General features: G+C 48.3%; 1 protein-coding gene across 1 annotated transcript in view; it reads left to right on the forward strand.

Annotated features, from left to right (window-relative positions):
• The window catches only part of ATP6V0D1 (ATPase H+ transporting V0 subunit d1), a 138,354-nt gene that overhangs the window by 57,093 nt on the left and 63,751 nt on the right, over positions 1–17,510 (forward strand). The window contains exon 2 of the mRNA XM_077288191.1: positions 14,791–14,962. Within this exon, the coding sequence (XP_077144306.1) occupies positions 14,791–14,962 (172 nt within the window). The remainder of the gene's footprint in view (positions 1–14,790; positions 14,963–17,510) is intronic.

Raw genomic sequence — 17,510 nt, forward strand, 5'->3', positions numbered from 1 at the left:
TGCCGGCTTTTGCTCTCTCCTTCACAAACCCGACAGGATATGAGACATGGTTTACATACAGTAAACCATCTCATATCCCTTTTTTTATTACATATTCCTCTTTACTAATGTAACAAGTGTCTGTGTGTAAAATTTTGACGCTCTAGCTATTAAATTAAAGGGTTAAATCCCGGAAAAAATTGGCGTGGGCTCCCGCGCAATTTTCTCCTCCAGAGTGGGAAAGCCAGTGACTGAGGGCAGATATTAATAGCCTAGGGAGGTACCATGGTTATAGGACCCCCCTCGGCTAAAAACATCTGCCCCCAGCCACCCCAGAAAAGGCACATCTGGAAGATGCGCCTATTCTGGCACTTAACCTCTCTCTTCCCACTCCCATGTAGTGGTGGGATATGGGGGTAATGAAGGGTTAATGTCACCTTGCTATTGTAACGTGACATTAAGCCAGGTTAATAATGGAGAGGCGTCAATAAGGCTGTGTGCACACGTTGCAGATTTTTCGCGGTTTTTCGCTTTAAAAACGCATAAAAAAACACATACATTATGCATCCCATCATTTAGAATGCATTCCGCAATTTTTGTGCACATGATGCTTTTTTTTTCCGCAAAAAAAACGCACCGCGGAAAAAAACGCAGCATGTTCATTAATCTTGAGGATTTTTTGCAGATTTCCCACTATATTATTGCATTGGGAACCTCTGGAAAAATCTGCAAAAAAAACCGCACCAAAAACGCGGTAAAAACGCATGCGGATTTCTTGCAGAAAATGTCCGGTTTTGCTCAGGAATTTTCTGCAAGAAATCCTGAACGTTTGCACATAGCCTAAGTGTGGAAATATAGCATTGGATTGGTTTATGACTTTCCTCAGCAAAATGTTGGGGTTTAACTAGTCACTGATGAAGGGGTCCTTCTAGGCATGGAAACTTTGGGAGAAGTCTTTCGCCCATACGCTCCCATGTAGATAAAGAAGTAACGGTATACTGTTTTTTCTTCCACTGAATGGCACAGAATACACTGGTTTTATATTATTGGAGTTCAGAACAAAATTTAAGGTAAGAAACAATGTGCCCCATTAGTAATACTTGGTGGGCTCCTTCACTAACAGCCGATAGTGGACCCTAGTATATGGACATTTAGCCACTGAATTCAGGTTACTCATTCGGTCCCATTGCCCCGGGTCCAGCCTCGCGCCATGTCATCGGACTCTACAGACATTTGGGAAAGAATGGCTTGTTCAAGAGCTGATACCAGTGTGGTCCCGTAATAGGAAGCCACCATCGTGACGCGTACCCTGACCCCAGCGACTGACGGGTCCCTCACTATGTGCACACATAGGCAGAGAGCTATCGGTGTGCTGGGGGGTGTCAGAGAGAAACATCTGGCTGGAGTAGAGCACACACTGCCTGATAGTGCAGACAGTGGTTCGGGCAGCATGAATCTGATGATGGGTTCCCTTTAATGCCTGTGGATATAGAATGAGCTGTCATAAAAGATCCTGTGTGTGTAACATGTCCATGGCCCCATATGTTTGACCATATAGTGTCCATCTGTGGTGATGGAGCCAGATATTCAACTTTGGAAGACAGTTTGGGTACAATGTAAGTCACAACCATTGATTCTCTCTCTGCACATTGACAATATCAAGGGCTAGTAGATGGTCATGGGCGGCTCTGAGATGGTCTTGGGCGGCTCTGAGATGGTCATGGGCGGCTCTGAGATGGTCATGGGCGGCTCTGAGATGGTCATGGGCGGCTCTGAGATGGTCATGGGCGGCTCTGAGATGGTCATGGGCGGCTCTGAGATGGTCATGGGCGGCTCTGAGATGGTCATGGGCGGCTCTGAGATGGTCATGGGCTTGATCATCCTTCCACAGGCCTGGAATTGCTCTTGGGTATTAATTCTCAAAAAGAACGTCTAGCTGGTGTATAGAGTCTTACAGGCAGTGCTCTATGGGAAGAAGCAGGGCTGTGGATTCAGTCGGTGTCCATTTTGGTGGAGTTGGAATAAAATGGACCAACTCCTAAAATATATAATACATTGGATACAGTAGTACAATGTAGGATGCGCTGTAAATTTATTCATAAGAATTTTAGAAAATTATGAAATGTCCTATAAATGTCTGTTCTGTTCCTGATCTAAGGATCTCGGCTTTTAGTTGAGATGAATCTGTGCTGCACTTTATGTACATGCTCAGTAGTGACCAGTAGGGTTGAGCGACTTTTACTATTTTAGGATGGAGTCGGGTTTCGTGAAACCCGACTTTGTCAAAAGTCGAGTCGATTGAAATCGGCCGATTATCGCGCAAAGTCGGGGATCGACCGAAACACGAAACCCAATGTAAGTCAATGGGGAAGCAAAGTCGGCAGTGAGTGGAGGACAGGAAAACACCTACAGTGCCCATTTTAATGTCAAAAGCATCAATTCGTGTCACTTAAGCTTGTGAATCTTAACTTACCTTATAATAATAGTTAGGCATTGAAAATTGGGGGTCATTTGGCTAAAGTTGTGGGGGGGTAGGGCTGGCTCAAGTTTTTTGTGGGCCCAGGAAATGCGGACTACGTCACGGCGGTGGAGCAGGGAGAGGTCAGTATTTCAACTTTGCAAGTGCTGTGATCCTGAGCAAGCAGGGGGGGCCCACTCGTTCGCATTGGCACTGGCACAGGGCCCCTCAAAGTACGGCGTTGTGTTTGACGGCGGGGGTGCCTCCCACCGGCAGAGACACTTTTGCGTACTATGAGGGGCCCTGTGACAGTGACGTCGCCAACGAGTATGCCCTCCCCACCTGATGAAGGAACCTGCACTTTCATCTGCGCCTTCCTCTTTGTCCCCGTGTAAGGTGGTATAGTATGCGGGAAGGGGAACCTAACTTTCAGCAGGGTCAGATTCTGGCTGTGTAGAGTGCAAGGGGAATGTAGTGGTCTGGGTCAATGTACCAGCAGACTCATGTAGCACTGGCTGGGCAATGGGCAGGATGAGGAGGAAACACAGATATAGGCCCAAATAATAACGTGGGCTAAATGCAGTTCAAAATTGGTAACAGGACTAACCAGGCGGCATTGCTTTGTTCAGCGGAGGACAACTGTAATGAGAGGCAGACACAGTTAGTAGGCCCAAATAATAAAGAGGGCCAAATAAAGTTCAAAATTGGTAACAGAAGTAAACAGGCGGCACTGCTTTGTTCAGTGGAGGAGAACACCAAAGAGCGGCAGACACCGTTAGTAGGGCCCAACCAAAGTAGTCGGCCAAATGCAGTTTAATATCTGATATAGGCTGAAAGCCTGAAAATTGAAGCTCAGCTTTGTTCAGTGGAGGAGAAAAGCAAGCAGCGGCAGACACCGTTAGTAGGGCCCAACCAAACTAGTAGGCCAAATGCAGTTTCATATTAAAAATATAGGCCGAAAGCCTGAAGATTGAAGCTCAGCTTTGTTCAGTGGAGGACAACACCAAGGAGCGGCAGACACCGTTAGTAGGCCCAACCAAACTAGTAGGCCAAATGCAGTTTCATATTAAAAATATAGGCCGAAAGCCTGAAGATTGAAGCTCCGCTTTTTTCCGTGGAGGACAACACCAAGAAGCGGCAGACACCGTTAGTAGGCCCAACCAAACTAGAAGCCTAAATGCAGTTTCATAGTAAAAATATAGGCCGAAAGCCTGAAGATTGAAGCTCAGGATAAAAAACCAGGAGAACACCAAGGAGCGGCAGACACCGTTAGTAGGCCCAACCAAACTAGTAACCCCAATGCAGTTTTCAAATGCCTATAGACTGAAAACCTGACAATTGAAGCTCAGCTTTTTTCAGAGGACAGCTGTATTGAGTGGCGCAGACAGACACACACACAGGTAGTAGGCCTTAACCAAAAAAGTTGGCTCAATGCAGTTTAAAAAAGGTTACAGGGGTACACAGGCAGCATTGGTGTGGTCAGCGGAGGACAATTGGAAGGAGTGGCGCAGACTTACTAGGCCTAAAATAAAAAAGTTGGCTCTATGCAGTTTAAAATAGGTTACAGGGGTACACAGGCAGCATTGGTTTGGTCAACGGAGGACGATTGCAAGGAGGGACCTCAGACAGACTTGCTAGGCCTAAAATAAAAAAGTTGGCTCTATGCAGTTTAAAATAGGTTACAGGGGTACACAGGCAGCATTGGTGTGTTCAGCGGAGGACGATTGCAACGAGGGGCAGACACCGTTAGTAGGGCCAAAAAAGTAATAGGCAAAATGCAGTTAAAAATAGGTTACAGGAGTACGCAGACGGCCTAGCTTTGTTCAGTGGAGGACAACTGTAAGGAGTGTCTGACACAGTTAGTAGGCCAAAATAATAAAGTGTTAATGTCTGGCAAAAAAAAAAATTTCACAAATAAACAGGTGGCATACCTAGGTACAGGGGTGGGCTCCTCTGCTGACTTGCAGACAGTGGTAGTTGGCGCAAAGTATTAACTGGTGTAAATGTAGGACAGGGCCCCTGAATATTTTTACTAGCATCAATCATGTCAACAAATTAGTATTGGCAGTGCCATTGAAGGATTTAACAGCACAGACTAAACAGTGGTGGAGCAGTGAGAGGTAATTTTGCAAGTGGTAGAGCACTGTTTTGAGCTGGGGGGAAACACTCTTGTGGGCGGCGGTACTGGCCCAGGGCCCCTCATGTTACGACGGTGTGTCTGACGTTGGGTGTGCACCACCACCACCAGAGACACTTCATTGTACAATGAGGGACCCTGTGCCTGTGCCGTCGCCCAAAAGTGGGCACACCCACCTGTTCAGCCAAACGGCACTCGCACGGGTGCTTGCGCCAAGTGGTGACCACGGCCCCGTGGGGAGAGTCAGCCCATTTAGGGAGGTGTAAAAATGGCCTATGGTGGACATACAGCAGCTGCAAATGGAGAAATTGGAGCAGTCAGTAAGACGAGTCCAAAAGCAAGACCTTTTTACAGGAAAGCTAGGTGACAGCAGAGAAAGGTGGGGCAAAATAATTAGAAATCCATGATTGGTTCATTTTAATGAAGGTTAGATCATCAACATTTTGGGTAGCCTGACGAGTCCTTTTTTCGGTCAATATTGAACCAGCAGCACTGAATACTCTTTCTGATAGCACACTAGCAGCTGGGCAAGCGAGCTCCTGTAATGCATATTCTGCCAATTCAGGCCAGGTGTCTATTTTGGATGCCCAGTAATCAAATGGGAATGACGTGTGAGGGAGAACATCGATAAGGGAGAAAAATAGTTAGTAACCATACTGGACAAATGTTGTCTCCTGTCACTTTGAATTGATAATGCAGTACCTGTCGTGTCAGCGGTCATTGCGAAATCACTCCACAACCTGGTCATAAAACCCCTCTGTCCAACGCCACTTCTGATTTGTGCACCTCTATCACCTCTGCCATGTTGCCCCCTGCAGCTCGTGTGAGAACCATCACCAACGCTGTGTGCTGGGAATGCCTGAACCAAACGGTCTACAAGAGTTGCTTGTTTGGTAGCCAATATTTGCTCAAGGTTCTCATGTGGCATGATATTTTGCAATTTCCCTTTATAGCGTGGATCCAGGAGGCAGGCCAATCAGTAATCGTCATCGGTCATCATTTTGATAATGCAGGGGTCCCTTTTTAGGATATTCAAGGCATAATCCGCCATGTGGGCCAATGTTCCAGGTGTCAATTCACTGCTTGTGCTGGGTTGAGGAGCACTTTCTGGCAAATCAACATCACTTGTCTCCCTCAAAAACCCCGTACCTGACCTTGCAACACCACCAGTTTCTATTCCCCCCTGAGAAGCTTCCTCCTCCCATAAATATTCATCCCCATCATCCTCCTCGTCCTCCTCATCCTCTTCGCCCGCTACCGCGTCCTCTACACGGCCCTGACCAGACAATGGCTGACTTTCATCAAGGCTTCCCTCGTCCTCGGCTGCAGATGCCTGCTCCTTTATGTGCGTCAAACTTTGCATCAGCAGATGCATTAGGGGGATGCTCATGCTTATGATGGTGTCGTCTGCACTAACCAGGCATGTGCATTCCTCAAAACACTGTAGGACTTGACACAGGTCTTGTAGCTTCGACCACTGCACACCTGACAACTCCATGTCTGCCATCTAACTGCCTGCCCGTGTATGTGTATCCTCCCACAAGTACATTACAGCACGCCTCTGTTCGCACAGCCTCTGAAGCATGTGCAGTGTGGAGTTCCACCTTGTTGCAACGTCGATTATTAGGCGGTGCTGGGGAAGCTGCAAAGATCGCTGATGGTTCTGCATACGGCTGGAGTGTACGGGCGAACGGCGGATGTGCGAGCAAAGTCTTCGCACCTTCAGGAGCAGGGCGGGTAACCCCGGATAACTTTTCAGAAAGCACTGCACCACCAGGTTCAAGGTGTGAGCCAGGCAAGGAATGTGTTTCAGTTGTGAAAGGGCTATGGCAGCCATAAAATTCCTTCTGTTATCACTGACTATCTTGCCTGCCTCAAGATGTACACTGCCCAGCCATGACTGAGTTTCTTGCTGCAAGAACTTGGACAGAACTTCCGCGGTGTGTCTGTTGTCGCTCAAACACTTCATTTCCAACTCAGCCTGCTGACTCTTACCACTAGCTGTTCCATAATGGGACACCTCGTGTGCAACACTGGCAACTGCCGATGGAGTGGTCGTGCGACTGCGGTCTGTGGACGAGCTCTCGCTTCTGCTGGAGGACGAGGAGGAGGGGTGGCGAACGCCTACAGCCAACTGTTTCCTAGACCGTGGGCTACGCAGAACTGTCCCAATATGGCTGTCCCCTGTGGACCCTGCATCCACCACATTTACCCAGTGTGCCGTGATGGACACGTAACGTCCCTGGCCATGCCTACTGGTCCATGCATCTCTTGTGAGGTGCACCTTTCTACTGACTGATTGCCTGAGTGCATGGACAATGCGGTATTTGACATGCTGGTGGAGGGCTGGGATGGCTTTTCTCGCAAAGAAGTGTCGACTGCGTAGGTCATAGCGTGGTACTGCGTAGGCCATCAGGGCTTTGAAAGCTTCGCTTTCAATCAACCGGTAGGGAATCATCTCTAACGAGATTAGTCTAGCAATGTGGGCGTTCCAACCCTGTGTACGCAGATGAGAGGACGAGTACTTCCTTTTTCTAACGAGAGTCTCTTGTAGGGTGAGCTGGACTGGAGAGCTGCATATGGTGGAACTAGCGGGGGTGGTGGTGGACATGGCAGACTGAGGGAGGGTTGGTGATGGTATTCTTGCTGTTGGCCTACATAGTGTTTCCTACCAAGAACCTGGTGATTCCCTGACTGCTTTGGCCTTGCGACGATACCTCCACATTTGATGCAGGTGGTGTCGTAAACGGTGGGCTTACAGTGAGGGAAGAAATGTAGCGTTGCTGACTAGCTTCATTGTGAGCGGGTGCAACAACGTTATGGGACGTTTGGTAGTTAGTCCAGGCTTGCAAGTGCATGGTGGTTAAATGTCTACGCATGCAAGTTGTATTTAAATTTTTGACATTCTGACCTCTGCTAAAAGTCCTTGAGCATTTCTTACAGATCACTTTGCACTGATCATTCGGATCTTGGTTAAAAAATTGCCAGACTGCACTCTTCCTACTATCGAATACCTTTTCAGGCATTGCACACTGCTACTTTCACCAGATGGCCACGCTGTCCTACAACTGTTTTTGGTTTTGATACACATTTTTGGCCAGACACGGGCCTGCCAGATGAAAGCTGTTGCAATGTTGATGCCTGCTGCCGCTCCTCCTCCTCCGCTTCAGAGCTACTGTCAGCGGCACCCTGTTCCCCCAATGGCTGCCAATCGGGGTCAACAACTGGGTCATCTCTCACCTCCTCTTCTATGTCCTGTGCACCTTTCTCTGTGTCACCGTGTAAGCCGGTGCTATAGCGTTCGGGACGGGGCACCATAGTCTCATCAGGGTCAGATTCTGGCTCAGTACACTGCGAGGGCAATGTTGTGATCTGAGTCAATGGAACAGCATAATAATCTAGCTGTGGCTGTGCATCTGTGCACTCCATGCCCGATTCATCTTGTAATGGGCATGGCCTGTTAACAATTTCCCTTTCTAACCCAGGCACGGTATGTGTAAAGAGCTCCATAGAGTAACCTGTTGTGTCGCCTGACGCATCCTTTGCTGTTGTTCTGGGTGAAGGACACAAGGAAGCGACTTGTTCCTGACCGGGAGCATCCACTGAAGACGCGTTGCTTTTAAATTTTGCATTTTCCGAAGAGGAGGCGAAAGAGCTAGAGGCAGAGTCAGCAAGGAAAGTCAAAACTTTTTCCTGCTGCTCCGGCTTTTAAAGCGCTTTTCCTACTCCCAGAAAAAAGAGCGTTCGAGGCCTTGTGTAGCCAGACGATGACGCTGGCTCAACAACTCGAGACTTAGGTGCTATTTTGCTTTTCCCACGACCACCTGATGCTCCACCACCACTACCATCATTACCAGCTGGCAATGACCACCCACGGCCACGACCTCTTCCACCAGACTTCCTCATTCTTGGAAAAATGTAACCAAACTAACAACCGTTATATGGTACTGTAAAACCAGGTAGAAGGTGTACGTAAACTTGTTGTGAATTTAAATCTCCCTTTATAGGTGTGGGAAAATCAGGCCCACTGTATTACACTACACAGTTTGTGTCAGAAAGTGGCTGACAGATATGCCACAAACAGGACTGACGCAGATGCACTTAGTGGCAATAGAAATTTCCCTTTATAGGTGTGGGTGGGAGACTGCTGGGAAAATCAGGCCCACTGTATTACACTACACAGTTTCAGTGTCGGAAAGTGGCTGACAGATATGCCACAAACAGGACTGATGCAGATGCCCTTAGTGGCAATTGAAATTTCCCTTTATAGGTGTGGGAGACTGCTGGGAAAATCAGGCCCACTGTATTACACTACACAGTTTCAGTGTCAGAAAGTGGCTGACAGATATGCCACAAACAGGACTGACGCAGATGCCCTTAGTGGCAATAGAAATTTCACTTTATAGGTGTGGGAGACTGCTGGGAAAATCAGGCCCACTGTATTACACTACACAGCTTCAATGGCAGACAGTGGCTAGCAGATATATATATTAAAAAAAAGGGACGGTGCTACAATAACAATCTCCCTACAATGATCTCAGGACAAGTATGGCAGCCAGCAGTGAAAAGGACTGCTGCACACAAAAGTGTGGACAAACAAAGAAACAAGAGAACTGTGCAGAAAGAAGCAACAGGATTTTTCCTTTGAAAAAAGCAGCTGGTTTGCACAGCGGCGTACAAACAGCAATACAGCTATCAGGGAGCCTTATAAGCTACAGAGCTGATGCTCAGAAATCTAGCCTCCACTGTCCCTGCAAAGAAAAGGTGGTGTTGGACAGTGGAAATCGCTACAGCACAAGCGGTTTGGGGGTTTATATTTCCTCCCTAACAATATCCCTGCTTCTGACGAAGCTGCAGCAACCTCTTCCTATGCTACGATCGGCAAAAGTAAGATGGCGGTCGGCGTGCACACCCCTTTATAGCCCCTGTGACGCCGCTGAAAGCAAGCCAATCACTGTAATGCCCTTCTCTAAGATGGTGGGGACCGAGACCTATGTCATCAAGCTGCCCACACTCTGCGTCCACCTTCATTGGCTGAGAAATGGCGATGAACGCGTCATATGAAACGTGACTTTGGCGTGAAGATCGCCGACCGCATGGCCGATCCCACACTGGGATCGGCTCGGGTTTCACGAAACCCAACTTTGCCGAAAGTCGGCGATTTATGAAATTGACCGATCCGTTTCGCTCAACCCTAGTGACCAGTGCTGTGAAGTCAGAGGTTTGGGTTACTGACGCCACAACCCTGGGAAGAAGTATGTAAATTAGTTCTCAAGAAGGAGTGGCATCTATAATTAGCTTCCCTGTAAGTCAACATGTCACCTGTAATAGGGCCTTGAAACATGATTATTGATATTAGCCAAACCGGGGATATCCATCTGTAGACAGCTGTTTGAGGTTCTTGCCCTTTCTCATTAGAGAGCAGGGCCCTAGCTTAAAATGCCTTTGAAGCAGCTCTGGGGGGTAAAGAGGAGATCCAGTTGAAGTTTGGCTTTTTGTCTGAAGGTTAAGGCCCACCATACACATGAGATGGGTTTTGGCTAAATTATGTTTTTCGACTGGCGCTTCTGTACACGAGCGCTTGTTAGACCATCTCCCTCTTACATGTAAGCGCTAGTAAAGCCACCTCCCCCATATGTGGAAGTGCTGGTTAGGCCGCCTCACCCGTCCGTGGCGTCGCCGGTTAGGCCGCCTCAGCCGTCTGTGGCGGCAATGTTTAGGCCGCCTCTCCCGTCTGTGGCGGTGCAGGTTAGGCCACCTCTCCTGTCCATGGCGACGTGGGTTAGGCCGCCTCTCCCGTCTGTGGCGGTGCTGGTTAGGCCGCCTCATTCACGGGAATGCTTGTTAGACCATATCCCTCATACACAGAAGAGCTGGCTTGGCCGCCTCTCCCATGTATGGGAGCCCTCGCTCGGCCGCCTCTCCCACGTATGGGAGCCCTCGCTCGGCCGCCTTTCCCAAGTATGGGAGCCCTCGCTCGGCCGCCTCTCCCACGTATGGGAGCCCTCGCTCGGCCGCCTCTCCCAGGTATGGAAGCCCTCGCTCGGCCGCCTCTCCCATGTATGGGAGCCCTCGCTCGGCCGCCTCTCCCACGTATGGGAGCCCTCACTCGGCCGCCTTTCCCAAGTATGGGAGCCCTCGCTCGGCCGCCTCTCCCACGTATGGGAGCCCTCGCTCGGCCGCCTCTCCCACGTATGGGAGCCCTCGCTCGGCCGCCTCTCCCACGTATGGGAGCCCTCGCTTGGCCGCCTTTCCCAAGTATGGGAGCCCTCGCTCGACCACCTCTCCCACGTATGGGAGCCCTCGCTCGGCCGCCTCTCCCACGTATGGGAGCCCTCGTTCGGCCGCCTCTCCCACGTATGGGAGCCCTCGTTCGGCCGCCTCTCCCACTTATGGAAGCCCTCGCTCGGCCGCCTCTCCCACATATGGGAGCGCTCGTTCGGCCGCCTCTCCCACGTATGGAAGCCCTCGCTCGGCCGCCTCTCCCACATATGGGAGCCCTCGTTCGGCCGCCTCTCCCACGTATGGAAGCCCTCGCTCGGCCGCCTCTCCCACATATGGGAGCCCTCGTTCGGCCGCCTCTCCCACGTATGGAAGCCCTCATTCGGCCGCCTCTCCCACGTATGGGAGCCCTCGCTCGGCCGCCTCTCCCACGTATGGGAGCCCTCGTTCGGCCGCCTCTCCCACTTATGGAAGCCCTCGCTCGGCCGCCTCTCCCACATATGGGAGCCCTCGTTCGGCCGCCTCTCCCACGTATGGAAGCCCTCGCTCGGCTGCCTCTCCCACGTATGGGAGCCTTCGCTCGGCCGCCTCTCCCATGTATGGGAGCGCTCACTACACTAAATGCTCCTGTGTTGTCTGAGAGCAGCTATACATCTTATCTCGTAGAACAAAAAGATCGGCAGGTTGAAATCAGACGTGCCGGATCCTTAACTCCCCCGGCAATCGGTTGTCCGGGGCTCCTAAACCCATTAGACAGTTTATATCAGCAGACATTGATGTAATTTGATGGGGGGCTTACCACACCCTTGTGTCCTAGGGGAATAGGAATGCCCGCTTAGTTGTCAATCAGGAGGATAGGCTGCGTCTTGCAAGGTCTAGAAATTGCACAAAATTGCCTTCTGAGCAGTTTTTTCCCCCCTCGGCTGAGACTGTGTTAATTGTGCGTCCTGTTAGGAGTAGACGTGTGTAAACTTTTGACACTTCCACTTGATGAGCTGTCATCACGGCATTATTTGGCTACGCTTCCCAGGTCTAACGCTCCCGTTTCTTAAGTTTTCCGAGACCAGATCCTTTGGACGTTTCTCGCCTGACATCTGGTGCAACTGACACGAGATTGCTGATCTCCTCTCCATCACTTTCCCTCGGGGAGTGAAGCCTGTTCAAACTAAGAACATTTTGTTCCAGGCTTTTTTTTCCCTGCTACCTCCAATGCTGAAAAGAAGCTTGGCTTCTAGGAGTGGGGTATGGTTTATATTACGCAGTGACATACGCTGTCGTATAATGACATATATCATGGCCTTTTATTTCCTTTTGTTGGTAACACTTTTTTCCTATGTTTCTGCAAAATCCTGACACCAGACACAGGCTCTCTGTGTCCGTTCAGCTGGAAATAACATAGAATTTACTATCTTAAAGGGGTTGTCCACTTATTTAAGGGATGCGGAAAGTTGCCAGGCACTGCTGAGCCACTCCTATTCCAATTGACCATTATAGTGATTCGTTAAGATTACTGTTACACTGATGCCAGGTGCTGCTTCAATATAAAAGTAGTGGAGCAGCCCTTTAAATGACCTCCGGATCTATGCTGCTAGCAGTGCTGTTGTCTGTGGCACCTTGTAAGATCCTCACTATTAATTTCTCTTCTTGGTTCCCATGGTGGTTTTATTCAGTAATTTTCCATTAATAAGCCCTGTTTGCAGATGACATACCTGTTCCTAGATAAGTATCAGGAAAGAATGCAATTAATAGTCACCCGTGTATGAACGAGACAAGATCTGCCTCATTAACTTGTAGAAATCAGCCAATTCCATCTCCTTGTAATGGTCCATTGAGGAATATTCCGTATATATGTCTAGCGTTCTAGGCCCAGCGTCTGATTGTATTTCAGTAGACGTGCGCGGTGGAGCCAGTGTTGCGTGCCAGCCAGTTTGATATTAATCTTTCCTAGAACTTTGCGTTAATTATTCTTGCCATTTGTTTGCAAACATCACTGATCATCTTGTGCCATGTAGACGGGGCCATCTGATCTGTACAGGGTCTGTCCAATATCTTATATGTGATTCATCGCAATATACTGTGTCTTGAAAAATTATTCATACCCCTTAAACTTTTCCACATTTTTTTCACGTTACACCCACAAATTTTACATGTCATTACTTTGTAGGACCGTCTTTAGTTCTGTAATACTTCTGGGGTCTGTCCCTACCTGCTTTGCTCTTCTAGAGGTGACATTTTTTCCCATTCATTGCACTCTCGCTCTAGCTCAGGAGATTAGATGGAGGCGTCTGTGAACAGCAATTGGTTTGGACTAAGTGCCATTTACACACATGAATATGCTTTGATCATCCAAATTATCATCCATTGTGGCTCTGGCAGTATATTTAGGGTCGTTGTCCTGCTGGAAGGTGAACCTACGCCCCAGTCTCTAGTCTTGTGCATTCTCTTAACAGGTTTTCCTCCAGGATTGCCTTTTATTTAGCTCCATCCATCTTCACATCAACTATGAGCAGCTTCCCTGTCCCTGCTGAAGAAAAGCATCCCCACAGCATGATGCTGCCACCACCATGCTTGATGATGAGGATGGTGTTTTCAGGTTGATGTGCAGTGAGGAGTGTACTGCCTCCTTCCCATACCTGCTGCTATCTTTCTGCCAAATAGAATTCCCACATCTGGCCATCCAAATAAGGAAAAGAATATGTAATCCATCAGAACAGATTAGATTTCATCGCTCTACCTTTACATGATCGAGATCTCCATTGTAAACAGGCGGCCGATCACACTGCTCTCATTTGTTGGGTGATGGGGTCAGGCACCTGCTTGTCGAGTGATGGGGTCAGGCGCCCGCTTGTCGGGTGTTGGGATCAGGCGCACGCCTGCCGGGTGTTGGGATCAGGCGCCCGCTTGGCGGGTGATGGGAGTCAGTTGCCCGCTTGTCAGGTGATGGGAGCACCCGCCCGCCTGTCGGGTAAGGGGAGGAGGGGTCAGTTGCCCGCTTGTCGGGTGAAATTATCTTTTTGTTTGCTTAAGATCATCGTTCTAAGCAGCTCATCAGCTTGTGGAAACGGTCAATGCACTGCTGAGCACAACTGCGGGCTGAAACCGCCCTTACACTTTATAGCTATAGGAACAATGGTTCACAGGTGAGTTCAGCCGGCAGCAATCACTCATGTCCCATATACTGAATCAATTCTTTGATCTGTATCAGGGAGCCACTGTCAGACATCTCTGGCTGTGGCTTATCTCTAAAAGACCTGCTGTAAAAGATTGGTCATGCTGGATACATATCTGCCCCACCATCATCTGTGGTCCTTACACAGTAGGAGATGGGAGATGAGTTGGTGCTTGTAAATTTCTATGGAGGAGGGAGGACTAAAGGCAGACAGGCACTCTGCTGCAAGCTCTCCGGAAGCAACAGGTACTGTTCTCCATAGAACTTTGAGCACCAACTGTCATCTTATGCATAACCAGTCCAGGAGGAGGAAGAAGCGGATTTTTCTAAAAAGATATATTACATCATTTTATTTTATATTCTCCGGTAATATTGATTATGGGAATGAAAAATTACAATGACGGTTAACTCTTTTTGATCTGTGGCCACTGCAGACTTGTCCTTTTTAGTAAATACTTGTATAACTCATATTTTCTAGAACAATGCATTGTGCGTTTCCTCTGTTATTCTTCCTAGAAATGTAAGAATAATTGACAACTGGGTGTTACCAACCGCTTGTCCGAGGCGTGTGTCCCTACGGAGTCTAGTAATAAAAGCACTGATGGGGTGGGGTATATGTGGACACCACCAACTAATAACACTCAGTTGTCACCTTCTTTATACGTTCCTAGTGGGAATATCGAGGATTGCACAATGTTGCGCTCCAAGATCCGACGCACCGGAATGATTATTTAATTGGGAATATGGCTTGTTACTGAAGAAAACATGGCAGGAATGCAGTGATGGACTCTGTGATGTACCTTTCTCTTCTGTTATGTCCTGCAGATCTCAAGCTCCATCTTCAGAGTACAGACTATGGGACATTTCTGGCTAATGAAGCCTCGCCACTGGCGGTCTCTGTTATTGACGACAAGCTGAAGGAAAAGATGGTGGTCGAGTTCAGACACATGAGGAATCAGTCCTACGAGCCTCTTGCCAGCTTCCTAGATTTCATCACGTAAGTCTACAGCTATTTTTCTGATGTTGAATATTTCATGTTGTGAATTGATAACCCCAAGTCAATGAATCTTCAGAGATATCGGTGTCTCCAGTCAGGAGGTAAAAGTGATGGTGACTCATTGTCGTCTGATATGGTGCAAATAAAAGTGAGCACTGGAGAGGACTCCTAAAGAGGGAATGGTTTTTAGGTGGTGGCCACAGACAACTGCTCTCTTGTGTCTTCACAACTGATATTCTCTAGTTTAGCATTTTGTTCTTGTCCATGTCACTAATGGTAGCATGAGGTAGTTCCTGGAAGCCATTGAGGTTGCACAGGTAGTCCAGCTCCGCCAGGATGGTACATCTTTACATGCCAACACAAGAAGGTTTGTTGTGTTTCCCAGCACAGTCTCAAGAGTATGATACAGATACCAAAACACAAGGAGAACAGAACAGGGCTGTAGAAGGGCATCAGCCCAAAACTAAGATCCTCATTTTCCTTCTTTGCGTGAAGAGGAACCGGTTGGGCAGAGCTTGAGTCCTACAAAATGAGCACCTGACCAAACTTTCAGAAATGACTCCATGATTGCCTGATGACCTATAATGAGACCTGTACTCATAGCCCAGCTTTGTACCTCTTGATTGAACATTAGAATTCACAGGTCAGGCATTAGTGCCCCAATCTCTTCACAGATGACTGCAGGTTTACGCTGAGCACGTGTGACAGTCTTTAAGCCGTGCATCATCATCCAGCATGACTTCTTTGGAAGTGGGTCAGTGATGGTCTGAGCAGTGGGTCCTTCTAAGGTTGCACTAACCTTCATGTGATGATCAATGAAACCTTGGTGGAGAAATAATGCCAGGTCTAATGTGGCCTAAGTACAGTATGTAGCCAGCTTCTGGATGGTGAAGGCGTTGATTCCACTGACTGGCTCTGTACTTTTCCCAGACGTAAATCCATTTGAGAACTTTTGGGACATTGTGTACCAGTGCATCTAACACCGCCAAGTGTCTCAAGTCATTGTATGAGCTCACTGATAGCCTAATCCTGGTGCTGGAGGAGGTTCTCCAGGACTCCATCCCACATCTCATCAGGACCATGCCTAGACGTTGTTAGAAGAGCATACAGGCACGTGGGGGCCACACACTATGGAATCAAATTATGACTTGCATGTTGAAATTTACACAAATTGGCTCCACCTGTCATTTTCCTTTGATTTTTGGGGTGATTTGGGAATTGATTGTTTTTTGGCTTCCATTGATTGCCTTCATCAAATTACACTATTTTTATCGAGGACGATTTTTAACTTTAATTTTTTGCATTGACCGGCAGGAACGAGGCTCATCTTTTTCTGCAGCCAAATTGGATAAAAATTGAGCGACGTTTCAGCATCTGATCTTCCGCTCCTTTTTGTATCTGGAATAAAAGTGCCCAGTTGGGGATAAAAATTATCTTTTGTGCTGATAAGTTCTGGTCCCAGACTATCACCGATCAGTAAATTATCACCTAGCCAACAGATTATAATTTATTTTCACCGGACAATCCCTTTAATTATAAAAAAAAAAAAATCTGCTCAGAATAATGTAAAGTACCAACTGAAGTCATCCTGCCCTACCTATTCTGTGCTTCTCCCGTTCTAAACAAGTCCCCTGCCCCCAGCTGGTCTCTGTATTTCTTGCAGCCAATCACTGACCACAGAAATGAGCAACTCATCCCCTCTGCAGCCAGTGATTGGCTGCAGCTCTCGCATGTTTGTCCAGGGAACGCAGAGAAGTACAGAACTATGGAAAGTGTAGGAATGAGAGGGAAGGGGGAATCAATAAGGTGACATTTAATTATTAACATACCGTATTTTTCGGTCTATAAGACGCACTTTTTCCCGCCAAAAATGTGGAGGAAAATGGGGGGGGGGTGCCTCTTATAGTCTGGATGTACCGACTTTGGCTGTGGTGGGGAGACAGGGGAGTGGCATCTGCGGAGCAGCGGGTCACCTGAGGCAGGAACCGACGTCTGCGGCTATCTCCTGTGCCCGCTGCTAAAGAGAAATTAATATTCACAGCATTCCACACCCATGGGCATGGAGCGCAATGCATATTCATTTCTCTTTAATAGCATTTTGGTATGATTGGCCCACACCCACCTCCATCCTGGTATGCATGGCCCCATCGGAAAACATTAACAAAAAAAAAAAACATTACACTTACCTTCCCGGTGCTCCCTCACAGCATTTTGTTCAGATGACAGAAGCTGCTTTATGCTTGTAAGCAGCGCATGGCAGGGACGTCAAGCGCTGCTCACAAGGAAAGCACAGCTGCTGGAATACTCACTGCTCCCCATGCCGGGACTGTGCACGCAGAGAGCAGTGAGTATTCATTGCTCTTTAGTAGCGTGCACAGTGTCAGCCGGAGCCTTCCTGCAGCTGCCAGGGTTCACGTGTGCCACTGCTTAAGAGAAATGAATATTCAACTCTCTGGGCGTGGAGAGAGGTGAATATTCATTTCTTGTAAGTAGGGGCAAACGTGACTGCCAGCAGCAGCAGGAAGTCTTCGGCTGACACTGTGCACGC

This window comes from Ranitomeya variabilis, chromosome 2 (genome assembly GCF_051348905.1).
Source record: "Ranitomeya variabilis isolate aRanVar5 chromosome 2, aRanVar5.hap1, whole genome shotgun sequence".
Lineage (NCBI taxonomy): Eukaryota > Metazoa > Chordata > Amphibia > Anura > Dendrobatidae > Ranitomeya > Ranitomeya variabilis.